This window comes from Erithacus rubecula (genome assembly GCF_903797595.1).
Source record: "Erithacus rubecula genome assembly, chromosome: 21".
Taxonomy (NCBI): Eukaryota; Metazoa; Chordata; class Aves; order Passeriformes; family Muscicapidae; genus Erithacus; species Erithacus rubecula.
This window is the reverse complement of record NC_136673.1, coordinates 4821526-4848055: the sequence shown is the minus strand read 5'-3', so window position 1 is coordinate 4848055 and position 26530 is coordinate 4821526. Positions and strand designations below refer to the sequence as shown.

Below are 26530 nucleotides of genomic sequence, written 5' to 3'. Positions count from 1 at the left end.
GTCGTGCCGGGCAGGAGCAGCGCAGGGCCTCTCCCGGGGACGGTGCCCAAGGGGGGACTGTCCTGCGGCGGCTCCGCCTGCCCACGCCGGCTTATAAAGGAGGAGGAGGAGGGGGAGGATGCTCCAGGCACCGGACCAGAGCACCGAGGGCAGCCGGACACTGGGAGTGGGTGAGTGTGGGCATGGCACGGGGGGGAGGGGAAAGGGGGACCTTGGGGGATGTCCCCTCATCGTGTCTGTCCCGTTCTCACCCAGCCGCGGGTGCCCCCCACCCCTGGGTGCTGAAGCAGGGCAGTGGGGTGCCAGCCCCCTCCCAGCGCTGTGCAGATTGCAGCCAAGTCTTTCCTAGCTCACTTTGGGATGGGCTGGGGGTTTCCAAGTGAGTCCCATTTCCCTGAGGGGACAGGAACTGAGATCTCAGCCGGTGCTCCGCTCTGCTCTGGGGATTTTTGGGGGGCGGGATGAGACCTCCACGAGGTGGAGGAGTGATGCTGAAGAAAACCTCATCACTAGTGAGCACATGCCTCTGCTGCTGGAAAGGCTGTATCTATCCCTGCTGCCTGCCCCTGCCTGCTCCATCCCAGCCCACAGGCAGCAGCCCGGCTGTTCTTCCAGCCCGGCTGGCAAAGACAGTTCCTCTCTTTACCAAAGTTTCAGGCTTTTTATTCTCCTCCCTCTTCGTATTTATTTCTTAGGTTTAAAACCGAAAGTGCCGTTTCCCTTTGGCAGCCCCAGTCTCTCCAGTAAAATCCCTGCCCCAACTCACACGGAAATTGCTACGGAATAATAATAAGGGCTGAGAAAATCCCGCCGCGTTCCCCTTCACGGAGCTTTGTTTGCTCTGATTTATTGCCACCGAACGTTGAAACTTCGGGGCTCTCCCTTCCTGAGCAGGCGGGTTTGGCACGAGCCGTGTGTTCCAGAGCTGGGAACGGCCCCACCCCCTTGCTGGGATGCAGGATGCGAACCAGGACAAGGTGCCCCCAGGCCCCTCGGGCATTGCGACACTGGGACATGTCTGAGCAGGCAAAAGTTGGAGGCATTTCCCTATCGCGCTGCTGGGCCACTTGCAGGGCGAGTATGCCTGGTCTCGGAGGTGCTTACTCAGGCTGGCAACCGCTACAGCGATGCTGGTGGCCACAGCGGGGATGGGTTTGGGACTAAAGGAGGGAAGTTGTCTCCAAAGGAGCCGCTGGAGCAGCGTCGGGGTTGGGCTGGGCCGTTTTGGAACTGCGGCTGCCTTCCTGTAAATGCCCCGGTGAGGAAGGGACGGCTGGACCTCGCTGGGCAGGGACCCAGCTTGGCACAGCCCCACGAGGGAAATGCTGCTTGCACAAGCCTGGGCACCGGGTGCTGCCTGCGTGGCAGGCTCGGGGAGCCGCGGGGAAGGGCATGGGGCTGCCAGACCCCTTTGTTCCTCAGCAAGAAGCTGGCAGAAGGGGGGCAGAGCCTGGCCCTGGCTGGCTCCAATCCTTCCCCCGTGGGGTACTGGCTCTGCTGGGATGTTGGGGCACACCCCGGTGTAACCACATCCCGCTGGGAGGGGTGCTGGGTGGGCAGCCCGGCTCGGCGCCTTCCCGGCCCGCAGGAGCAGCGCTGTGCTGACTTGGCAGCAGCAGTGTGAAACTGCTCAGCACAGGGTTTGGCCGGCTCTGCCATCCGCCTCCCCCGGCCAAGGGTCAGCTGGCATCGCCTCCTCGTGGGGCCCTGGGATTCACAGCCTGGCCCAGGGACAGCAGGGACAGTCCGCAGCCCCTTCCTGCCCAACCCTCCCCTGAGATCCAGGCTGCTGCGTCCTTCACCTCCTCCTGCTGCTGGCTGAAGTCCTGGATATCCTTGACTGGAGGGTGAGGGCGCTGAATCCCCACGTAGGTGTTGTGTGCTGGCAGAAAACACGTGCAGCACAATTAGAACAAATGCCCCGCAAGCATTAATTAGACTTGGGGCTGGGCTGGGCTCTAGGAGATGCTGCCAAGCCCCCCCAGCCCTGCAACCATTGCTGTCCTGTTGGGCACTGGGGGCTGAGCCCGTGGCAGCTCTGCAGACAGCTGGGACGTGCTGGGTCGTGCCAGAGCAGGGCACTGAGCTGTGCCTCCAGCACAGCCGGGTGCCTGCGCCTGAGCCCCGGCTCCCCAGCAGGGCAGGGCACATGCAGAGCGTGGGGCAGGCTGTGCTGGGGCTGCCAGCACCGAGAACAGGTAAGAACAAAACAGCCTTTTCTCCAAAACTAGCTCCTCTGTTGTCCAGTTATCTCTGGGTGTGCAGGTTGGTGGACAGGCAGGGTGTCCTCCCTGGCTTAGAGCCACAGCCTGGCCATGGTCACAGCGCTGTGGCTTTTCCTCATTCCCCAGCCCTGGCCTGGCTCCCTGCAGCCCGGAGGGGCTCTTACTTCAGCCAGCCCTTCCTGATGCTGTGGCTGATGGCTGCAGAAAGGGCAGGGGCTGGTGGCATCATGACCCCCTTTTCCTCTGCTTTGGCAGCACCATGGCTCAGTCCAAGGGCACAGTGGTCCTTGCCTACAGCGGGGGGCTGGACACCTCCTGCATCCTGGTGTGGCTGAAGGAGCAGGGCTACGACGTTGTCGCCTACCTGGTGAGCTCTGCATTGAACCCTGTCCCAGGAACCCCGTCCCCAGGGGCTGGGGGGGGGGGGAGGGGGTGCTGGGCCAATGGTCTGGGGGGCTTGGGTGAGCATTGGGGGTCCTGGTGTGTGTGTGGCTGTGGTGGTGACAATGCTGGCACTGGTTAACCATGGCCCAACTCACTGCTGCTCTGCTGAGCTGCCAGCCCCGTGTGGCACAGCCTGTCCCTGCCAGATAATGATCCTCTGCTAATGAAGGCAGGGAACCAGGGGCTTGACAGAGGGGGGCATAGCTCTGGGATATCCACCTCAGGGGATGGAACTCCCCTCCTGCCCATCCTGGGTGTTCTCAAGCCCAGCCACCACAGGCTCTGTCATACCTTGCATGATACCCTGCGCCACACTGGGCTTGTACTGGGTTTTGTGGTCTGGTTTCACACAGAGTCTTTTATTTATTTATTTATTTTACTGCTTTCTAGGCCAACATTGGGCAGAAGGAAGATTTTGAGGCAGCACGAAAGAAAGCTCTGGCACTGGGGGCCAAGAAGGTAACGATGTCACTCCCCTTGCTCCTCACCATGGGGATGAGCCCTGGGGTCTCACACACCCCAGAGAGGAGACTGTACCTATGAGAAATCTCTTCTCCAAAGGTTTTGCCCCAAAGCCTTTTATCATCACTCAGGAAAAAGAAAGCAAAAAGACCTTTCACTGCCCTATCCTTAAAACTCCAGAGGAGTGCATCTCCCCCACAGCAACCCCTCCATCAGGAACATCCCTCTGCTGGCAGGTTTACATCGAGGACGTGAGCAGGGAGTTCGTGGAGAGGTTCATCTGGCCAGCAGTCCAGGCCAACGCTCTGTACGAGGATCGGTACCTGCTGGGCACAGCCCTGGCCCGGCCCTGCATCGCCCACAAGCTGGTGGAGATCGCCCAGAGAGAGGGAGCCCAGCACGTCGCCCACGGGGCCACGGGCAAGGTCAGGGGGTAGGAGCTGGTGGTGGATGGTGGTCAGGACAAACTCAGGTGCTGTGTGTATTCTGGTCTTGAAGTTTGCGGTTATTGCATTTGGTGTGGGTGAAAAGGGCTGAGCTGGGAGCTGCCAGATGATGCTCAAAGCAGGACCAGAGGAGTGAGATAACAAAGGGGGTAAAGCAAGGGTGAGGGGTGCAGGGATAAGAGCAAGGGAGTGAGAGGGTGTCCGAGGGTGTAAGAGCAAGAGAGCGTGGTCTCCTTTTACAAAGTCCTAAATCTCCTTCTATGTTGAATATTCTAATTTCCACTAACCAATCTAATGCAAGATACAAATTCTCTAACATTTACATACAACCTATAGGAATCACTATACATTACCATGTTTTACTGCTTTCTTATCTCTAAACCTTCTCTTGGATCCTTCCTGTCAGGAGAGCATCTCTGCTGCTCTTTGGTACATTTGCAGCAACTGTCATTATCTTAACACAGGGAGAAGATCTTCAGGCATCCATATTGCTGTTCTCCAGCCACTCAGCTGAACACTGCTTTCATTTCAATCTCACCTACAGTTTCTATATTCTTAGCATCTTTTGCTAGGCAATCATATCTATAGGACATTCCTATTTCTTCCTCCCCTGCAAGGGGGGACATGGGCAGGGATGGCTCAAGGTGCTTGGGTGAGGGAGCAGGTCAGTGTGCAGGCCAAGCTGTGGGTGCCAGGAGGGGTGCACAGGGTGGTTTGTGGGTGCTTTGTGGGGACTGTGCAAAACTCAGCCGTGTTTCAACACTTCCTTCTCACTTCTGGGATTTCTGTGCCCAATTTCGGTTCTGTCTCGCTGTTGGGAAGGCTGGGGTCACAGCTGAACACTCTGTTACTGGCAGCAATTTCAAAATCCTGAAGTTTCCCAGCTGGGAGCCAGCTGAGACTGAGCCAGCACAGCCCAGCATGGTTAGGGGTGTCCTGGAATAGGTGCGACTGTCCCAGGCTCTGTCCCTGTACTGAGCCCTCACCTGTCCCCATCCCGGCTCTTCTGGTCCCTGTCCCCATTCCTGTCCCTATCCTGGCTGTCTCTGTCCCCATCCCGGTTGTCCTGGTCCCGGTCCCGTTCCCGCTGGCCGCAGGGAGGACACGTTGCCGCTAGAGGCAGCCAGAGACCGTGGAAAAGGGATGCTCGGGGCCAGCCCCTCGCTGGAGAGGGGGAATCTCCCTCGGGGAGCGCGGTGGGACCGGCGAGGCGTGACCGTGGGCGACCCCCGGCACCTCCAGCCCGGGGCGGGGACACCTGGGGCAGGTGAGGGCTCAGTGGGTCACCCCAGGACCTGCCGGGTGCCTCCTCCTCCTCCTCTTCCCACAGCCCGTGCCTTGGGCTCAGGTGAGGTGACTCCTTGGGGGGATGGCAAAGGGTTTAGGGGTCCCCACGGCGGGGACTCTGCTAGAAGGGGGATGTTAAATGCAGCAGGAGACTGCCGAGGGACATGCCAGCGCCCAGAGGATGGCACAGAGGGACATCTAGGGGACTACATGACCGAAATAACTCTGTCCTGCTGCTCTCAGCTCACTGCACCCCTTTCTGTCCATCCCATCCATGCCCAGCGTGCTTTTCTTGAAAGCTCCGGCACAAGGGTGCCCTGGAGTCGCACAGCCCCGATGTGATGGTGTCCCCCGTGCTCCCAGGTGCCACCAGCCCTCCCTGCTGGCTGGGCACCCTCGGTGCCTGCGCTCCCCAAGCCATTACGCCGCGGGCACAGGCAGGGGCTGGCCCCGGGTAACCCGACCCGGCTGCGGAGTTTTAATGGGACCATCTGGGTGTCCCCGCTGCCGGAGCAGATGGGCAGTTTCGGGCCTGCGAGGGAAATGAGTGCTCTGCTGGATGTACTTGCCTGTGTGTAATAGTGCCTCGGGAATTCCCAGCCCGGGTGTAAATGTATCCTCCGGGCCGATGGGAGGGAGGTGGGGATCCTAACGACCCTTGGTGAGGTTGGAAAATAGGTTTCAGTGAGTGCTATTCCCTTGGAAGTGCTCATAATTCCCATCCTTCCCACTGCTTCTTGCCCCTTCCCAGCTACCTGGACTCTTTAGTGGGACCTAATCAGCAAGGGCCAATTAAAGTAAAAGGAGGTTCTGAACTGTTTAATTATGAGCTGCTGCATCCCTCTGCTCACTGTGGTCTTACCCCCACCTTGCTCTCTTCCTTCTTTGTCCTTTAATGTGTTTGGGAGAAAAAAAACACCCAACTCTGTTTTGAGCACAGAAAAGTGTATTGGGGTCTAAATCAGCTATGGAGAGGGACCAGGAATGATCCCATGGGACAGAGGATCCTTGCTCTCTGTGCCCAAGGTTTGCAATATCACCAGGGAGCTGTGACTGGAGCCAAGCAGCTCCTCAGGGGCTGCATGTGTGTGTTGTCACACATGGGGTGAGGGGTGGGGTGACCCCTCAGCACCTCCCATTCGTGTTTCAGGGCAATGACCAGGTTCGGTTCGAGCTCAGCTGCTATGCCCTGTGTCCCAAGATCAAGGTAAGGCACCCACACCCTCCCCACTGCCAGGCTCCTGGCCCTCTGCAGCTGCTGGGAATTCTGTTTTAACTGCCCTGCCTCACTTTAACAAGCCACCAGCTGCACACAGCTACGTTTTGGCATTTCAGGGGACTGTAATGATCCTTAATTGACCTGTTTTTTACCCCAAACACCACGAGGCCACAGAGGAGACAGTACCAAGGCAGCTGCTGGGTAATCGATGCTGCCTGTTTCCCTTTTGCATCCAGTGCCTGGTTAGGCTCGGGGTTTGGTTTACTCCCACCTTGTGCTGGGAGATTAAATTTCAGCTGGGGGCCCAATTCCCTGTGAGTCCTGGCTCCCAGGGGCTACAAGAGGGCAGGGGTTTCTCATCTCCTGCTCCTGCCCTCCTGCCAGGTTATTGCACCATGGAGACTGCCCGAGTTTTACCAGCGCTTCCCTGGACGCCCTGAGCTGATGGATTATGCCAAGGTAGGAGCTGCTGTGGGGTAGCCACAAGGTGCCCAGGGCAGCAAAAGTTGCTCTAAGTGGCTGTGAAAGCTCAGGGTAGCCATGGGATTCTTGGAGTGAGCGTGGGATGCTCAGAGTCACCACAGGATGCTTACCACGGCTTGGTGGGTGACAGCAGCACACCCTGCACAACATCCCTGCAGCACCACTTAGGAGCCTCCTGGTCAGTGCTTCCCCCCACCCCCTTCCTCTATTTTTCTTTTTCTCCTTCCTTTCTAAAAGCCCCATAATTACCTGGCTATTAATTGTAACCCGCTTTCCAAGGAAACAGGTCCCAGCTCCCTGACTCGTGTAACAGACAAAGAAAATACATTCACCTTTGTTGTCCTTTCCTTTTTGAAGTACAAGTTACAATAAAACATGTTAGAAGTTTTGCATCAGGTTTTTATGTGCCCACCAGGGTACCTTTCTTTCTTAGCGACTTCATGGAAATGCTTGACAACTCGGCTCAATCAATCAAAAGGGAAAAGTCAGCTCTGTGCATAAACCAGAAAATTGCTGCAGTTTTTAAATAGCTGCCACAGAAGCTGCCTGGGTAATCTCTGGGAAGGCAAGATGTGGAGCTGGAGGGATGTGGCATGAGGTGAGGAGCCCTCTGAGCCCATTAGGGTCGCCGGGAGAGAGCGGCGTGTTGAGGATTGTGTTTGCCATCTGCCGTTGTATTATGAAGGGGAGAGTTTATGAGAGCTTTCCATATGTTGCCAAACAAATTGTCAAATAGGGGAGTTATTAAGAGCACCGTGGTTTTATTATATGGAAAATGGAACATGTGTTTTGGGTTTGGGGGTTTTGTTTGGTTGTAGGGATTGTTTTGTTTGTTTGGAAGGGGGAGGGGGGAGAAAGGAAATGGAATGGATTGGGGCCCCATTCCCAGAGCAAAATGTTGTGGGGTGAGGGTTTAAGTACTTCTCAGTCTTTGGTTATCTGTACAAAAAAAAAAAAAAAGAAGTATGGTTTCCTTTCTTTTTCATCCTTAGGAGAGGGAGAGGCATGGCCAGCTCCCTTGAGCACATATGTGTGCTCACCTTGGTGCTGGGGAAATTAGAAAATGCCTGAATGTTTGGGACTCTATTGGTGCGAGGGAAAGTGAGGATCTGTTTCACTGTGGCACAGCTCTGCCCATGGATTTGCTGCCCAGGGGCTGAAATATGGGAGCAAATCTGTGCCAGTGGCTGCTTCCTTCTCACACACCTTAATGAGAATGGCCAAGATCTCCTGGCTGCTGCTCCAGGATCAGCCTTGCCACAGGCAGAGCCAGCTAGGGACAAAATCCCTCTTTGGCACTGGCACCTTTGGCTCCAGGAAATCCTGCCTGGCTCTGTAGATATTGGGTCTGGAGGATCCCTGTTGAAATGGGGTGGGGATGGGTTGGGGAGTACTGGCTTCCCCAGCTGCAGGAGGAGGCAGAGGCAGGAGAGGGCTGGCTGAGGCACAGGTCAGCTCAAGATCACTGAGTATTCAGGTCTGAAAGATGCACTTGTACACCCTAGGTGAGATGGGTGTGCCAATGGTGGGGCTCTTGCAAATGCAAGATAGGACAAGAGGAAATGGCCTTAAGTTGTGCCAGGGTGTCTAGACTGGATAATGGGGGTCCCAGCAGGCCCTGTGCTGGAATTATGGTGGGGAGCCAGCAAATCACAGCCCATGAGCCTGGGGCCATGTCCCCCAGGAGCAGGGCTGAGTCAGTCCCTCTGCAGCATTAGATCTCAGAACCTGGCTCCCATCTCAGGGAATGGTTTGAGGGCTGTGGTGCAACAGCCACAAGCATTTCCTTGCCCTGTTCCTGACAAACAAGAAACATGCACCCAGCCCCTGCTCCTCTGTCCTCAGCTGAGCCCTTGACTGATGCTCCTGCTGTGGTGACACTGAAATGCCAGAGCTGCCCAGCAGTGCATGGGCTGTACAGACACACCCAGGCTCAGTGGGAGCCCCTGTCCCCATCCCTGCCTTGCCATGGCCATCCCACAGCTGGCACATTGTAGCTCTGTGTCCTGCCAGGGTGGATGAGATCCCCACTGGCTCCAGCAGTTTTCAGCCTGCTGCCATCACCTCTCCTGCTAATTCCCCAGTGTATTCACCTCATCTTCACAGGCAATTTCCCCCATTGAAATGTCAGTGGATAAATGAGCACGCTGGTGACCTTGTTAGGGAGCTGGGCTCGGTGCTGCACGTTGTGCTGGGGAGGCAGCTGGTGTGGGGCCACACATCCCTGGGCATGGCATGCTCGAGCTGCCCAGGCTCAGAGGGACACTGCCACCTGCTTGGGGTGTATCTGCTTTACCATGTGTTTGCACGAGGCTGTGAGGATGTGTTGCTGTGCCCCCATGACAGAGCATTAGTGGTCTTGAGGTTGTAGAGCATCCTGTGAATTTGGGGACTCGTGTCACCTCCCCTTGCCCAGAAGCCTGGCTGGGGGAATTATAGAATTGTGGGACATCTTGAGTTGGAAGGGACCCACAGGGTCATCGAGTTCAGCTCCTGGCCCTGCAAAGAGCACCCCACCAACCCCATCACACACCTGAGAGCATTGCACTATCCTGGCCCTGGGCCGAGGAAAAGCAGACAACATCTCTGCTGGTGTCTCCATCTCTGGGGTTCAGGGGGTGCTCTGGGGCCCCTTCTCAGCCTGTGACAGGGCTGGGACAGCCATTCTTCCTGCAGGCACAGTGACCCTGATGTCCCTGTTGAGGTGGCCCTTGTGGTGGGAGCTGGTGCTGCTCAGGGTCAGGGCCATGGGAATCCACCTTGCCCTGAGCTGCCCCGCTGGTGGCCATGGGTGGTGCCTTTGAGTTTTTAGGGCTGATCCTGCTGGGAGCCAGCATCAGTGAGGGCTGGCTTTCCCTGCAGACTTACCCTCACTCCCTTTCCTGGCAGAAACACGGGATCCCAGTGCCTGTGACACCTCAGACGCCCTGGAGCATGGATGAGAACCTAATGCACATCAGGTGAGGAGCTGGACAAGTGGGGAGCTCCTTTGAGGTGAGGACCTGCGATCTGGAGTCCCAGTCCCCTCCAACCTATATGTCCAGAACACCCTTTTGGACATCTATTATCCCAGGTTGCCCACCTCATGCTGATCATGGGTGACACCAAATCCTCCATCCTCCCTTTCTATCCACATTCTAAGGGGCAGCATTCCTCTCCTGCACTCTCCTAAGCCTGGCTCTCCTTTCAGGGCTGCTGTTAAAATGCTCTGGAAATCCATAACACGTCCTTATGTCCATCCTCACGGGGTGGGTGGGAGCGGGGGTCTCATCCCGGCGGGTTTTGGGGTTGCAAGTTGCAGATGCTGCAGTGACTTCTCTCTCCTTCCCTGCCTGCCGCAGCTACGAAGCCGGGATCCTGGAGAACCCCAAGGTAATCGATCACGGCAGCCACGGGGCTGGGGGCGTCTCGTGTCTTTGCAGCCTAATTGGAAATTTCACGGCGGGGCCGCCCGTGTGTGCGGGGAGGCTCCGCCGCCGCCCCGGCGCGTTAATTGAGCAGGGGAAGGGACGGTTCCAGGGTGACACTGGAGGGGACAATGTCGCGGGGCAGCAATAATGGAGCAATTAGACATTCGCGGTGCTGGTGGGACAGTCAGAGCTGCTGGCGGGTGGCAGAGGTTCGGGGTGTCCAGCTCCCCCAGCCCTCCTTGCTTTCCCAGCCCGCTATCCCTGGGGGTGCGGGGTTAAACCTCGCTTTGGATGGGTGGTGTTGGGGACCCTGTGGGCACCCATGGGGCCACCAATCCTGGCTACCAACAGGGGCTGGCGGCCGGGCGCTGCCGGTGACAGCGCCACATCTCCGGCCGCTCCGAGCCGTGCTCCCGTTCCTGCTGGCCCTGCCTGCGCTGTTCGTGCTCCAGCGGGTCACCGCTATTCAAACTATCCATCAGCACTAATTAGACAGCCAGGGAGAGGAGGGGAAGGCAGGCGGAGAGGCAGCGCGGCCGCCGGAGCTCCGTGCCCGCAGCGCTCCCGCAGCGGGGCTGACGCGTGCCTGCGGCGGGGCGAGAGCAAGGGGAAGGTGGAGAGGGGGTCCCGCCGCTCCTTTGGTGCCCTCCGGAGGGGGGGCTGTGGATCAGAGCCGGGTTCCCGTGGGGTCTCTTCCCCTCGGGGAGTGGTTGGCACAGGGATGGGTGTTCATTTCTTCAGGTAACACGGGACTGACCCGCGCCCATCCTGACCCCGCCTGCCCACCCAGCTCCTCTCCTCTCCTCACCCCAGGCTCTGCCAGCCCGTTCCCTTCCCAAACCCAGCCTGAAATTGGGGCTGTCCGGTGCCCTGACCCCATTCCCGAGCATCCTCTGCTCGGCACCTCACGCTGTGACAGTCCCGGAGCGCGGTGTCCCCGCTGTCGCTGCTGTCCCCTCCCGGCCCGGGAAGCGCTGCTGGGCACAAGGTGGCCGTGGCAGGATCCGGGGTGCCAGGCACGGCGGGCTCCCCTCCCCAAACCCCCGGGACCTGCCAAACGCAGGGATTTGAAAGCAGATGGTTGAGCTATTTTCTGCCTCTGTGAGGCCCGATTGAAGGGCAATGAGGCAGCTAATGTGGAGAAAGATAGAAATTTACTTGCTTTAACTTCATATGGCACTCTGAAAGAGTTCATTCAGTCCCGGGCACAACAATATCAGCCGGATGAATAAACCATTTGCGGCATCGATAGCTCTGCATCATGGTTTACTTCATGGACCATTTGCTTCCAATTTCTTCTCTTCTTGCCCCGTTTTTCTTGCTTCTTTCTTTCCCCCTCCCTCTCTCACTTTCCACACACTCTTCCTTTTTTTTTTCCCTTTTTCTCCCCCCCCCCTTTTTTTTTTCCTCTCTCCCCTTTAAAGATGACATTGCAGGACTAGCCCCCCTGCGGGGAGAGATAAATAGAAGGCATTGATACACTGCAACAAACTATTTGTCATTTGAACTGTGCTTTTAGGAGAGAGAATAAAAAGAGGACAGACTCACACCGTAATGATGGAATGCAAGCCAAATGTCACTTTTATTTCTATTTAGTTATTTTATTTAATAGGGGTTTTCATAGTTGGCTCGGAAAATTGGAAACTACCTGACTTTGACTTCCAATGTTTAGTAAAGAGTTTTTAATACTTTCCGGTATTTTTTCTCCCACCACCTTCCACCTTTTCCTTTTGAACTCAAAGTTTTTCATCATCTCTCACAGGTTCATCTAGTTAATAAGTGTGATCAGGGCTAGGAAAGGCCAGATGATGTAAAATTGAAATCCACAGCCCGTGTAATCCGTGCGTGGGGGCACGGGGGAGATGTGCCTGCCTCTCCCTTAAAACGAGGGAAAGGGGCAAAAATGACATAAAATGGGAATTGAGGAGGGGTTTGCTGCAGTGAGTGCTTGGGAAGCTATGTCTGTATTCCCAGGATTTGGCTGTGCTTGGCTTTGTGCACCCCAAGGTTTGGGGTGAGGCAAGGGGTCCTCCCCAGTGTGGAGGGTGGGATGGAGGTGCTTGCAGCTGTGTGGGGTTCCCTCAGGTGCTGGCAGACATTTGGACAAAAATCAATGGAAGTTTTCACTAAAATTCTTATTGCCTGTCTGGGAAAATTTTAGATGAAAACTTATTCTGTAGAGAAATTAATTTTCCTTTTTTTTTTTTTTTTTTTTTTTTTTTTTAAGAGCATTCAGTTTTTGTTGGATTATTTTAGGGCTCCCCCGCCCCACCTTCCTTTATACCTTATAATTGTTTTCCTTGCTGGAAAGCAAGAGAAGGGAGGAAAAGGGACATTTAAAAGTCCCTTCCATCCTAAACTATTCTATAATTTGATTGAGTGAGCAGAAGAACTGTGCTTTAAAAGGGAAAAGAGGAACAGGGAGAGCGTGTGCTAGGCATTGGGTGGGTGGGTGCAGGCAGGGACCCCTGCCCGGAGATACCCAGAGCTCCAGCTCTGTCCAGCTGGGTTTAGTGGGGAAATACCAGTTCGGCACCTTTTAAAAGTCTGCCCGACTCTCCACGGTGCTGCACATGCCCCGGGTGCTCTGAGCCTCCATTCCCCCTCCACCTCCTGGAGCTGCGGCTGGGTGGGGAGTCCCTCTGGAGGCAGGAGTTTACTAACACAGCTCCGAAAGTATTTTGGGGTCAGCCTGTGCAGTCGCATCATGGGTGAGTGCTGAGGGGCCATGTGAAATTGCAAAGCATTTGCTCTCCGGGACGGAAAGCTTTTTTATATTACATTTCCCGCCCCCCTCTCTCCCCTCCCCGCTTCTTCTGGCACGCACTTCAATTGCAGCAATTCACCATCGGCACCCGAGCCTCTGCTGGCCTGGCTCTGATGGAGATAAGATGCCTCTTCCCTATAAATCTCAGAGAAAAAAAAATATATATATACATAAAGGTTGATGTGCTCTGAAATGGGTTTTTGCTTTGCTGCTCTATTTTCCCTCGTGTGTATTAACCCCGGGGACACCATGAAAGAGCCGGTGTGCCGGGAGCACCTGCTGGGGTCAGGTTTCCTCATTAGTTTTTTCGGTCAGTGCCGAATCAGCCCGGCCGCGGTGCGGGATGTGCGGGCACCCGCCCGCCCCGCCGCTCGCTGCCAGCGTCCTGCTTTTCCCTGCCTGACTTGCTTCTCCGCAGCCATCCCGCCTCCAGCTGTGGGGGCGTTGGAGGAAAAGATGAGATCAAGTTGAGGGGAAAAATTGGCTGATTCTGCCAACCCCTTTGTTCCCAGGGCCCCCGGTAAGGGTTGGTGCTGTGCTGGTCCTGCACTTTGGGATGGGGGATGCACCCCTGGCAGGGGATGTGTTTTGGGATGAGGGATGCACTCCTTGCAAGGGGATGTGTTTTAGGATGGGGATGCACTCCGGGGTTGTGTGTTTGCCATGGCAATGCCACTGACTGTCCCTCTTCTCTCCCTCTCCCTGCAGAACCAGGCTCCTCCCGGGCTCTACACCAAGACCTGTGATCCAGCCAAATCTCCCGACACCCCGGACGTGCTGGAGATCCAGTTTGAGCGGGGTAAGAGCCTCCTTGCTGCCAGACCCTTGTCCCTGGACCCCCAAGACTAGCCCCAGTTCCCAGCCAGACTGGGGTTCTCTGGCAGCTGAGATCATCCCCAGGGTGGGAGCAGATGGGTGACCCCCGACTTGTGACATTGGGGCTGAGGATGGTGCTTGCAACACCCCAGGGCTGTTTGAGGTGTACAGGGGGTCTGGTTAGATCTCAGGGGTTTTTTGGGACACCCATGAGAATGTGAAGGAGTGTGAGCCATCAGGGTGCAGTGGGCACAAGGGCCCCTCTCCTGCAGGTGGCTCTGGGGACACACAGGTGATGCTGGCCAGTGTAACAGTTGGGGAGACACTCAGCAGGATTTGGCTGGGGATGTTACCACGAGGGAGACAGGACACTCAGCAGGATTTGGCTGGGGATGTTACCACGAAGGAGACAGGACACTCAGCAGGATTTGGTTAGTGATGCTACCATGAAGGAGCCAGGGATGCTCCCTTACATCCCTGGGGACACACAGCAAGGCCCAGCCCCAGAGCCAGCACTGAGGAGGTGACACTGAGCAGCATCTCCACCCCTGCCAGGCAAAGCCATCCCCGTGCCACCCTCCATCCTGGCAGCAGTGAGGAGCCCAGCACAGGCTGTGGAGAGACCCTGCTGGGAGGGGACACCCCCTCCCCACCGCCAGCCTCCCTGCTCCATTATAACGATCCCCCTGCAAGGAGCAGCCCCCCTCCCGACAGCCCATTCAACCCTTAGTTAATTTATTTGAAGTTTTAATCTAATTATTAACTATTTCAAAGGCTAAGCAGCTTTCAGCAACAACAGCCCCGACAACGTCGGCTCTTGGCCGAGAGGAGCCCGGCCAATATCCCGGTGGAGGATGAGGAGAGAAAGAGCAGGGGCGAGGGGAGGGCGCGGGGTGGGGGGGCCCACGCCGAGAAGCAGCTTAAGGTTCATTATTGCCGCGAGTTTACATTTAATAGCAATTTACAACTGAGTTTATAAACCCCTGGAAAATAGGGGGTTTAAGGGGGGGGCAGTGGGGGGGAGCTGACAGCCCCCATCACTAGACAGGGCTCTTGCGGGCGCCTATATAATAAAGACTAGAAAGGGAGGCATTGAGGCTGATTGGCAACTGATAGTGCGTTAAATGGTAATGAGGAGGGCAGATGGAGGGGGGATTAGCCTCCAACTCCGCACCGCTTTTCTTTGTGGGCCCCGCAGCCCCCTTGTCAGCTTCCTAATACATTTATTGCTCATTTCACACCGCTAAAGAAAAATGCCTCTTTCTATTCAGCATCCCCCCACCACCACCACCACCACCCCTCTTTGCTTTGCTCCTGCCCGATGCCCTTAAAAAAAAAAAAAAAAAAATTAAGGGGGGAAAAGAAAGAGAAGGTGCAATAATTAATTCATGGCGGGGAGCACCCCGCCGCGGGGTGCGTGTGCAAGCAGGCGAGCCCCGGTGTGGGGGCTCCCCCCAGACACCCCCCGTGCTGGAGAGGGGAGGGGGGGCACACATTTGTCACTCTGTCCCCCCTCCCCGGCAAGGGCTGGTGGGACAGAAGGTGCGGCGTTGTAAGACAATTGCGGAGCGTGAAATTCAATTAGTTAAGGGCCTGGTTGCAATTTCACAGGCCCTAAAAAAAAAGAGAGGGAGGAGAGAGAGGAAAAGGGGGGGGGTGACGTTTTTATGGCCTTTTTTATTTATTTATTTCGCTCCTCTCCCGAGGTGGGTCCCCCTCCCCTCGCCTCCCCCTCGCACCAGCTTGGATATGCCTTTTTAAGAAGTTATTTAGAGTTCATATCTGTCACATCTATTTAACGCCCACGGGATGATGTTCCGGGGGGATCCTGACACTGGCTGATCCTGCCCATCCTCTCTCCCCGCCTCTGCAGGTGTCCCAGTGAAGGTCACCAACATTGGGGATGGAGCCACTCGTTCCTCAGCCCTGGAGCTCTTTGTGTACCTCAACGACATCGCGTGAGTGCCACCCTGTCCGGCTGGCACAGGGACAAGGGCAGCATCCCCAGGGCACCCAGCACGGGGTGGAAGCAGGGTGCTCACAGCAGACACGTCCTGATGGGCCCAGGGATGGTGGCCAGTGATGGGATGGCCCCAGCTGGGTCCCAGTTGTACCATAAATGCCAGGAGCACGAGGGTGTAAATACCCAGGGTTCTGCTCACTGTGCATGAGGAGGATTAAAACATCCTCTGAACTGGGCTGCCCATGTGCCCCAGCTGCCCTGCCCACTGCAGGGCACCCTTTACTCCTTGTCCCAGCCCAGTTGTGTCATTGTCCCCCTGCTCTGACATCTTGCCTCACTTTGTCTCCCCAAGAGGGCTCAGAGTCCTTTTTGTGTGGAGAGTTGACTTTTTTGGTGCATGGAGACCAGCTGGCCAGGTTCATTGCTCTTTTCTATTTCTGTCTCCACAGCAGCAGCTCCTTTGGGGTTTTCTTTCCTGTGCCACCCCATGCTCCATTTCTGGTGCTGCTGGCACAGAACTATTCTCAGTTTTCCCAAAAATACTGCAGCACCCATGAGGGCACCCACTCCTCCCAAGTGCCACCCAGTCCCTGGCCATTCTCCTCTGTGCCTCTGCCTTTATTCTCCTGGTGGTGAATGAGAATGAACTTTCCCACTTAGTTCACTTATTAAATGGTTAATAAGTAGCTTTAAACTTACTTTGGGAATACAGCTGTTCCATGTCCTGTTTCCTTGCCCAGTTTATTTTCCAGCCCAGGTATCATGGCTGCCTGCAGCACTGGTGACCTCAGTGACAAGTGAGAGACTGGTGGAGATAAAAATCCATTTCTTGTCACCTGCTTTATCTGGGGTCCCTGCTCATGGTCAGCAGTGCTGCTCAGAGGCTGGCCTGCTGTCATTTAGGGTTTTTCCCCATTGTCCACCCCTCTGACCCACCTTTCACAGCCACCTGTGGGGCTGAGATTGCTGCAACCTCCCTTCTCCCCACAGGGGCAAGCACGGGGTCGGGCGCATTGACATCGTGGAGAATCGCTTCGTTGGCATGAAGTCCAGAGGTGAGCCTGCCCTGGAAAGACCAAAATATGGGAAAACCATGCTGGGATATGATGGGTGCTCAGTAATCCTGGGGTGCTTTGGTTCAGGTCACACCAGCAGCACTCAGCTTTTCCCTCCCCATCAGCTTTTGGCAGAGATTTCCCCATGACAGCAGCTGCCCACCCACTGTCACTGCTGGCACCAGCCCAGGGGTCCCAGTGCCTCCAGGTGAGAGCTGTCCCCAAGAAACACACCAGGCTTGTGCTCCTGGATGGTGCCAGACTCTCCAATACCTGTACAAACTGCAGGAAGTTGATGCAAGTTACTGTTATGCTTATTTTTTTTTTAAAAGCAAATGTTTGATTTATCTCCACATTTTTGAATCCATGTCTCCCAATATTGATCTTCTGTTGGGATCAATTTCATTGGAAACCTCTGGAGACAACAAGCTGCCCTGTGCAAAACTAAGTAAGGAGGTGGCTCAGCATCATTTCCCAACTCCTTGCTCCAACTCTTCTGTTTTAAATCTCATTAATAGTTAATTAGATGCTTCCCTTCTATAAACTTGCCCTCTGCGCAGGACAGCAGCAAATATTTTGGTAAGACTAAGCCTGCAGTGTTCCTCCCCACCACAAGGCAAGGAAACAAAACCCCAAATCATTTGATCTGTTTGAATAATCAAATTAAAAACCAAAAGAAGGAAGAAAAAACCCCCAACCCTGACCCGCACACTCCAGCCTGCGCATTTGCACGCAGGATGCTGAGTAATTTGTCAAAATCTATTTTATTTTTTTAAGAGGCACTGACACGCTCTAGTGACCCTTCCAGCATTTAATAATTTCTCTAAACCCCATTTAACTGTCACGTCTGTCTCCTGTGTGACACCGCTGAGCAATCACTGCTGTGTTTGTGTGCCGGGGGGTCTGGGGACAGCGCTGGGGGAGCAGAGCTTGGGGTGGGGATGGGACCTTGGGGTGGCTCCCCCCTTGCTTTGAGCAGGATTCTGACCCTGGTTGGCTTCTTGGGATGAAGAGAAACCTCCCAGAAATCTGCTTTGTGAGGTGTGGGAGAGATGGAGAGCTGGGATGGGAGCAGGCAAGAACAGGAGGGTGCTGTGGGTAGCTGTTCTCTCCCAGGGTTTTGGGGTGCAGAGCAGCTCAGGGTGACCCCACCCCTGCCTGGAGCATTTTGGACTCCAAAATTGATTTGGGATCAATGGTGCAAGAGATGGGAGCTGGGCTTGGAGGAGACAATCCTTTAAACCCCAGCAGTGTGTGGCTGCCCTGCAGATTTGGGGTTGTGCAGGGGAAACTGAGGCACGGGCAGCAGCATGGCCAGAGCATTCCCTGTGGTGGAGGTGACAGCGAAGGTGCCTCTTCTTCCTCATCCCCCAGTCCCGGGAAGTCAGAGAAGAGGAAAAATTCATTTGCATTGATTTTTACTAAGCTCCTAATTAGGCTTCGTTAAGGCTTTAATGGGCGAGGGGCGCACGGTCCGCTCGCAGCAGCATTTTCAGCGCTATTAACTCGGTTTTTTATTTGTTTTAGCGGGAGGAGGGTGGCTGATGACAGGCTGGGTGCTCGGGGGGCACGGCCGGGCCGGGGGCTGCAGCGGGGCACGGCCCTGCCCTCCCTCCCTCCCACATCCTCATTATCAAATTATCTTTTTAACTCCGAAGGGGGGCTAATTAAGTGAAGTAAATGAAATCAGTGGGGAGGAAGAGGGAAGGAGGGGGACGGCCGCTGCCAAAAGCCGAGCGGCGCTGTCGGCTGGGGCTTTTCCTCCCCTTGGCTCTTTCCTTTTTCCCTTTCCTCCTCTGGATGCGCTGAGCTGATGGAGGAGGGAAGTGGAAAAATCCTTCCCTGCACCAAGGCAAACTCGGCCTCCAGGCTCAGCCTCAGCCCTGAAGCAGGGGTAGAAATTTGGGAGCGTTTTCCCATTTCCCTGCCCTTCCCCTCGGGAAGGCATCGCATCCCTTCCTGTCCCGCGGATGACGTCGGGAGTGACAGCCCGCACTCAGCACAGAGAAATTGCTCGGATGGAGGTGAAGTGACAGCCGAGGTTACAAATTAGAAAATTTTAAGTAGCGGCAGCTGTCTCCTCGGCTGCCTCCCTCCATGTCCCCCCTGCTCCGGACCCCCCTTCCTTAGCAGTAATTATGGGGTGATTGAAGCATCGTTGGGCTGCAGTGCTGACACCTCTGTCTTTTTCCTGTAAACATGGGGAGATGAAAATAGACACTTGGAGATGCTGCGGGTGTCACTTTGAAGGTGTCTCTTGTCTCCTCGGCAGTGGTGAGGCTGGAGAGTGGCTGTCAGCTGCCCTCCCCTCTGCCCCAGCTGGCACACTCTGGTCCTGCCTCCCAGCACCCACAGAGGGGCAGGAGCTGGGGTTGAGGCATGTACCCAAATCTTTAGCCCAAACTGGCTTTAACATCTCCTAAGGGGAAGGAGAGGGAATATTAATTGTGTTAGTGGGGAGCTCAGCTCCACAGTCAGGGGCTGGAGGGGCCAAAGAGCAGCTCCCTGTGTCACTGCTGTGCCCATGGGGACAGCTGGGGCTTGGTGTTAACCTGGCTGTCTGCTCCCACAGTCCTGAGGGAATGGGTGTTTGGTGAACACCTGAGCTGGGGTGGCTGGAGAGGAGGGGCTGGCTCTCCTTTGGGACAGTCAGATCTGTGCCTGTAGGATGCTGAAGTCATGGGCACTGCTTGGGATGAGGTCTGATGGAAGAGGCTTGGGCTGCTGCACTCGTGGGTCCTGTTGTACCTGTGGGACTGTGGCCACACTGCCGAGCCTGTGCCACTCTCCAGGGCACTGAGAGAGCAGAGCCTGGTTAAGTTCTAAGTCCTGTGGGCTCTCCTCAGCCTCTCTTGGGGCTGGGGCTGGTTGGGGACACGTCCTTCAGTGGGGACAATTTCCCACAGGGCTCCTTTGTACCTTTTGCCATTCCCATGACTGCACCATAGCAGATGCCCAGCATTGGGAAGGGACTATTCCCATAGGCAGGCAGGGGACAGGGACATGCTGGTGGAGCAGCCCTGACTGTGGGCAGGTTACAGCCTTTCCCATCACACACTCACAGCCAGACCAGCTCAGCATTTCCAACACGGATGGGAGAACTGCATGGCCATACCCGTATTTAAACACCAAACAACCACATCACGCACAAAACAAGCCCTGAACGACTGGAACAAAGGAGCAGCTTGCCAAAACAATTAAACATCCTCCATCCCCAGGCCTTGTACAATGGGGAGGGGGGCAGCAGGAAGGGACTGGGGGGCCCTGCCAGCCCCCAGGTAGCCTCATTGCTTCCCAGCAAACGCACGGGCCCTTTCTCACCAGCGAGGGGAGAGGAGGGTTTGCAGCCCCACGCCTGTGCCCCGCTCGTTCTGCTAATTACAGGTTTTCAGCAGCAGACCGTTGGGCACGGATGGGTGGGGGGATCGGTTCCCAAACCCTGTCATTTAGCCTCGTCAGAGTGCCTCTTCAAAGAGGGGAATCTAGAAATTTTCTCCGCAAGGTGCGGAGTGGACTGTCTCGGCCCCAGCATGAATATAATGACAGATGCATTTTACAGCGAGCTGAGACTGAATGCGCTCGACCACGGCTCCTTCTGTCAGCCAAGTCATTATTTTTTGTCATTTGCTGACAGTTTTGGTCTCATTCGTTTCTCTCTCTTTTTCTGCTTTTCCCCCTGCCTGGAAAAATGGCTAGGTATCTATGAGACCCCAGCAGGGACGATCCTACACCAGGCGCATTTAGATATCGAGGCCTTCACCATGGACCGGGAAGTGCGGAAAATCAAGCAGGGGCTCTCCCTGAAATTCTCAGAGCTGGTGTACAACGGTAGGTACAGTCCATTCCTGCCACAGCAGCATCCTCCCCTTCCTCAACCTCCCTCGTTGCTGCTGGAGGCTGAAGGTCCCTCTGGCTGTAAAATCGAGGTGTGGATTTTGGGCTGACAAAACCCCACACTAAGCCTGTTTTTCTGTTCCTGCCTACTTTGGGAGCAGTGCCATATTCCATGAGGGCTTACTTATGGCATCTCTCCCATCCCAGTGCCACCACCTCACCCCAACCAGCACATTCAGATGTAATTCACCATCCTTTTGCCCCTCTCATGTCACCTTTCCCCAGCTCCCCCCTCCATCCCCCTCCACCTCTGCCTCATGCACACTGGGATATGGGGCACCAAAATTTTAAAGTTCATACCCTGCCATGGCGTTTGCAGCTGGAGAGTTGTCCCTGTGCCCTGGCAGTGTGGCACTCCTGAGGGATGGAGGGTCCTGGCAGTGCTATGTGGTGCACAGCCCACACAGGGGCACTGCGGGTTGGGGCTCCCAGTCTGGGACAGGACAGCACTGCCTGGAGAGGGCTGGGAGCTGTAAGGAATGAGGGGATACTCATCCCAGTAGGGAAGGACAGCAGGGGAGCCCTGTGTCCTTACCCCTGTGGAGCAGCCACAGCACCAAACCCAGGGCTGAGTTGGAGGGGTCACAGCTCAGTGTTCCTCCTGTGCCACAGGGAGCAGCTCCCTGGCAGGAGCACCAGCACTGCCCTGGGGTGGATCCACCCCAGCCCAGCCTCTGGTGCTAAGCTGAAGGAAGTAGGATTAGCCCAAAATGTCCTAAGTGGGCTCAAAACCCCAGTGCCCACAGCTGTCATCCCTGGAGGCCCCACACCAGGGAGATTCCTGCCCCATGGCCAAACATTTATCATTTACAGGCCTTGATTTCTCAGGCTCCCAGCCCCTCCTCCCATCACTTTTCAGGTGTTTCTGACCACAAGGGCTGGGATGATTCCTGTGGGGTCTCCTATGGAAGATATCCTGGAAACAACCTGATCAAGGTTATATTTATAATCCAGTAGGACTGGCTCAACTTTTCTCTCTTGCAGTTTCTGGTGCCAGTGCTTGTCACCTTCCCCTCCAAGGACATTCCCTCTTACATCTTCCTCAGCGACTGGCATTTAATGTTTGAGCCCCTTTGCAGCTTAAATAATATTTTAGGGCCTTGACAGGGGCTGCAGAACCCTTTTTCACCTTCCTCTTGGATCACAGCCCCTGCCCTCATTCATTCTCTGGTGCCACTCTTGCCTCTGGCCATTTTTATTAGACTTTGACCTGGGCTGCCTTTCTTTGGACTATTTTTTTTCTTTAGTTCAGGCATAAACCTGTTTGTGTGTTTATTCCTAACCACTGTCTTGTTGTGCAGCCACCAGGTTAAAAAGCCACTCAGGGAACCATGATTTAAATTCTCCCTCCCCACTTCTGCCAGGCAGAGGCTGCAGTTTCCCTGACTCCACATGTTGAATCACCAGGGATTTCCAGCTTAGTCCTAGACTTGCCTGCCATCCAATCCAAAATCCAAGGAACAACCCCAACAGGGTGCAGTGAGCACCCGTGGGTCCCCGTGCTGTGCCAGAGGCCAGGCTTTCAAGCTCACCTTCCTTTAACACCTCATTATTGCAGCCAGTCCAGTTTTAAGGAGAATTAGTGTTTATCTTCCCCCTGTTCCTATTGATCCCATTGTGGAGGGTGGCTTTGAAGGCAGCTCCCTCCTCCCCAGGTGCGGAAATGCCATTGTCCCCCTGCCTGTGCCCTGATTAGGGCAGGAGGGTGGGGAGGTCATTAAGGGGGATGGCTTCCAGTGTCTGCAGTGGGGGGTCGGGAGGGGGAGATGCTTCCTCCCACCTGGAGCTGTCAGAGTCAGGATTTAAGCAGCTGGTTATTATTTTAATGTGGCTGGGGTTTATTTTTGCAGGGATTTCTTACATCAATCCTGCTATTTGAAGAGTTGTGCTTGGAGGGTGGGTATCAAAAAAATGAGTGTATTTGCCTGGAGCTGGGTTCCTGCTGGTGTGGCAGTGCTGATTTTAGGGAAGGGGTCCCCATACTCCCCTGAGGGGGGTCAGTTTGTGGAGGTGGGTTTGGTGTGAGGGGCTGCAGGGCTATGGTGCTGTGCCTTGGGGCAGGGCTACACACAAACCTGGGGACAAGGCTGCAGGATATGGCCCTGCTCAGGGGCTGCTGAGGCCAAACAACAAAAGAAATTGTTTGTTTCTTTAATGGCTTCGGCCCCAGAGCCCAGCTGGGAAGGGAAAGGTGAGAGGGCACCTGTGTGAGATGGGAGAGATAAAACAGGGGATGACGGAGGTCAGTGAATGGGCTCTTTCTTTCTCCACCTCTATCTCCTTCTACATCTCCTGGGCTTTATCCCAGGTCTCCCAGGACTGCCTGGCTAATACCATACTTAGGGACAGGAGGGACATGGGGGGGCAGACAGGGCCATGGCCCCTCCATGCACCTGCAGTGCCAACAGCTGCTCCCCCTGGATGTGTTTTGGGGGCCTGTGGTGTGACTGCACATCACCCCAGCACCCAGCCTGGGCTCCAGCTCAGGGCATTTGGACTGCCAGGGGCTGCTGTCCCCACTGGGGCCAGGGCAGGAGTAGGCTGGAGTTTTAGATGGGGATTTCCATGGTGCCAGCACTGGTTCCTCATGTCCCATCAGCTCCTCAGGGACAAGCTGAGCCTCACTGACTTTGGAGGGTCTGGGAAGGTAAAGAGCTGCTGAGGGGGCTGCTTGGGGCTGCTTGAGACACCTGTGCCCCAAAACACAGCCTAATGCAGCCCCAGTCAGCCCAGCTGTGTGATCTGGGGGAGCACTCTGCTCTGCATCCCTCTGAAATGGGGAATGGGAATTCCTGGGGTGACTGCCCCACTGGGACCCCCATTGCTGAGGGGGTTTCCCCTCCCAGAGCTGTTGGGTTGAAGTATTCCTGTGGGGCTGCATCCCCCTAGCACAGTCCACAGGCTGGGGCAGACCTTACTCTGCCTTTCCTAGGGGAGAATGGCTCATCCCCTTCTTGGGGGGCTGGGAGGTGATCCCTCCCCATTTCTGTGTCCATCTATCTGTCTCCACCTGGCCCTCCCAAGATGCTGGGTTTTGAGTGGCAATTTCACACCTACTTAACAAATCTTTTTGTTTGCACCATCACCCGTGCCCAGCAGAGCTGGAACAAGGATGGCCCCATGATCTATTTCTAGTTTGTTCCATCCTCATCTCCCAGTTGGGATTCTGAGTGCCACCAAGGGGAAGTGAAACACTTGAGATCTCCAGCCCTCATGGCTTAGCATCTCACATCATCAGCATGGTCCCAGCATCTCACTTCCCCTCCCAGTCCTGCAATTGCATCCCTTCTCCTGGAAATTACCCTTGTAAGACTCAGCCTGAGGATCACCCTAGGATGCCCAGGCCCCTCTGGCCTTCCCCAAGCCCCTTGCTGACCCCACCTCGTGTCCTCAGGCTTCTGGCACAGCCCCGAGTGTGAGTTTGTGCGGGAGTGCATCGGGCGCTCGCAGGAGCCGGTGCTGGGCACCGTGCGCCTCTCTGTCTTCAAGGGCCACGTCTACATCCTGGGCAGGGAGTCCCCACGGTCACTCTACAACGAGGAGCTGGTCAGGTGAGTGGGCCTTGGGAGCCAGGGTGGCCAGGAGTGGTGAGCATCCCATCGCCATCCCCATCCCCACCCCATTCCCACCCCATCCCCATCCCCATCCCCGTCCCCATCCCCGTCCCCATCCCCATCCCCACCCCATCCTCATCCCCATCCCCATCCCATCCCCGTCCCCATCCCCATACCCATCCCCATCCCCATCCCCACCCCCATCCCCACCCCATCCCCACCCCATCGCCATCCCCATCCCCATCCCATCCCATCCCCAGTGGCACAAGTGACACCATGGGCCCAGCCCAGCACCCGGCTGAAGCACGAGCTGTGTTTTCAAGTCAATATTGGTTTTTTCCCCTCTGACTTTTCCCTTTTTCTTCGTGTTGTTTTCTCGCTTGCTCGCTCCCCCCTCAGCCCTCCCTCAACTCCTTTCAATCTCTGTAAACACTTTATAAGCCATAAATACACCCGAATGAGTTTAGATCAGTCGGAGTCAAATTATCTTCTCTCTTTCTCTTTTCTGGCTTTTTTTCCCTCTCTTCCCTCCCCCTCAAAATCAACAGCTCCTAATAATCCGTCCCAACCCTTCATTATGCTTCGCACTCTCACTTGGAGAGATTAAATGAATAAAGTATTAAAAAAAAAAAAAAAGAAAAAAAAAAGAGGGAAGAAAAAAAAGGAGGATGGAGGGGGGTGGGACGGAGGAAAAAGAGAGAGGGAGAGAAAAGCAGGAGCACTTATTCTCCCTGCGTCTCCAACCATTTTCCTTTTCTTTTTGATTTCTACATCGCTGGTTTGAAAGCCTTTGAGTGACGGCGTCACAGGAACCCGAGAGAAAGCTGTGAGAGGCAGAGCTGTGTGGAAATGCCTCTGCACAGTAGGTAGAAAGTAACGTAATTATAGAGCAGGTCAGAACCACTCGAATGAGCAAAAATAAAAGCACAGAGGTTTTTCTGTAGCCCGTCAGGGGAGGTAAAATCGTTGTAAACTCTTTTTTTTTTTTTTTTCTGTTCTTCTTTATTTCCTTCCACTTCCTCCTTTAAGGTTTGTGGTTTCTGGGAAATGAGCTGTGTGTTTTGGGGATGTAGGAAACTGTTGGGATTCAGTGGGTGGCTGCTGCCTTGGGAAAGAGGATGTGCTCAGTGTTGCACCGAGGAATCGGCTGCCAGGTCCAAAACCCCCACACCAGTGTGGGGATGTCCCTGCCCCCTGTTCATGCAGGGGCAGTGTCAGCTGCCCAGCATCCCATCCCTTTCCCAGAGCCTGCTGTGGGACAGCCATACCTGTAGGATTGCTCTGGAACAGGGTGAGCATGGAGAGGAAGGGTGATAATGATGCAAATGAGGGACCAAGGAGGGAAATCTGTGCTGTGCCTGTGGCAGGGCCTGGGCATGGCTGTTCCTGAGCCATGTGCCCTTCCCTGGGCAGGGACCCTGAGCTGAGCCCCCGCAGCCACCAGCAGATGAGGGGGCAGCAGCAGCTGAGAGCAGCCAGATACGGGGTGCTCCACATCCTCTCCCTTCCCAAAGGGCAGCCCCAAATCCCCCGGGAATGCTGTGGCAGTGACAGTGCCTTTCTCTCCACAGCATGAACGTGCAAGGGGACTACGAGCCCGCCGACGCCACCGGCTTCATCAACATCAACTCGCTCAGGTCTGGAACGCCACAGCCCGGGGCTCTGCCCTTCCCTCCCTCGGGCTCTGGGGGTGAACCAAGCTCCCCCTCCACACTGGGGTGCCACCAGCCCTGTTTAATTGCAGCCTTCCCCAGCACAGCCAGCCTCGTTATTTTACTTATTTCTCAGACCACTCCCAACTCCAGTGCTGGAAAACACGCTGCATTTACATAATGGGCTCTTAATTTTTCCGTTGCCTGTTAACTGCTTTGTTCTCCCCGATCTTCCATGTCCCCCCGACTCCTCTAAGATTAATTACATTATCTCGTGGGGGGAAAAAAAAAATAATTAAACTGTACAGGCCTTAACAAACGCCTGCTCTTCACGCCCCCTCATTCTGCTTAAATTAATTGAAAGGAAATGTGTGTTCTTACTGTTAATTTACAATTAATTTTTTTTTTTTTTTCTAAATCCCTGTTTCCAGGCTGAAGGAATATCATCGTCTCCAGAGCAAGGTCACCGTAAAGCAGGATGAATAGCAATCAATCGCACGCGAGCCTCCCGCTCCCCTTTCTAATTTCTCTAAGAAGTAGCACTAATTGTGGTGGCAATTTGTAATTGTAACTCGTCTCCCTGGAGCGGAGTGGCGGCGGAGGTGACGGCTTTGTTACGGGGCTGCAAGTGAAATGCAATCGGGGGAGGGCAAAGAAAAAAAAGAGTTTTGTCCATCGGAAGAGAAGTGCGGAAAGAAATAAACCCCCAGCCACGCGCGGGTCCGGCATTGAGAGCCGGGCTTTATTCCTGCCTCGTTTGTTCGCTCCTCTGGCCCAGCCCGGCTTTGTGAAGTTGGTGATGGATTAAGTGGCTGCGAAGGACGTGGGGGTTGGTGGTACCTGGTGGGGAAGG

The 26530-nt window shown here is 55.3% G+C and overlaps 2 protein-coding genes across 17 annotated transcripts in view; one reads left to right on the top strand and one right to left on the bottom strand.

Annotated features, from left to right (window-relative positions):
• Positions 1 to 26530, bottom strand: part of FNBP1 (formin binding protein 1) — a 385839-nt gene that overhangs the window by 198913 nt on the left and 160396 nt on the right. The gene's annotated exons all lie outside the window — the stretch shown is intronic.
• ASS1 (argininosuccinate synthase 1) lies at positions 40 to 26321 on the top strand. Of its 3 annotated transcripts, none has more exons than XM_079324545.1 (15): positions 40 to 170; positions 2481 to 2592; positions 3060 to 3128; positions 3368 to 3556; positions 6015 to 6071; positions 6468 to 6542; positions 9456 to 9526; positions 9908 to 9938; positions 13452 to 13542; positions 15433 to 15517; positions 16513 to 16577; positions 20274 to 20405; positions 23866 to 24022; positions 25597 to 25662; positions 26109 to 26321. In XM_079324545.1, exons 2-15 carry the CDS (start codon positions 2485 to 2487, stop codon positions 26161 to 26163), a joined length of 1251 nt encoding a protein of 416 aa, XP_079180671.1. In that variant the 5' UTR covers positions 40 to 170; positions 2481 to 2484; the 3' UTR covers positions 26164 to 26321. The 3 variants fall into 3 exon arrangements, with proteins under 3 accessions (XP_079180671.1, XP_079180670.1, XP_079180669.1); XM_079324544.1 differs by having other exon boundaries at positions 142 to 166; XM_079324543.1 differs by lacking the exon at positions 40 to 170 and adding an exon at positions 1768 to 1868.

What these genes read in the sequence shown, in the direction of transcription:
- ASS1 (XM_079324545.1), top strand. Translation starts at nt 2,485, where the DNA reads ATGGCTCAGTCCAAGGGCACAGTGGTCCTTGCCTACAGCGGGGGGCTG. An exon ending in GAGAACCTAATGCACATCAG is followed by an intron (nt 9,527 to 9,907) that starts GTGAGGAGCTGG and finishes TGCCTGCCGCAG; the next exon opens with CTACGAAGCCGGGATCCTGG. An exon ending in CTCAGAGCTGGTGTACAACG is followed by an intron (nt 20,406 to 23,865) that starts GTAGGTACAGTC and finishes TCGTGTCCTCAG; the next exon opens with GCTTCTGGCACAGCCCCGAG.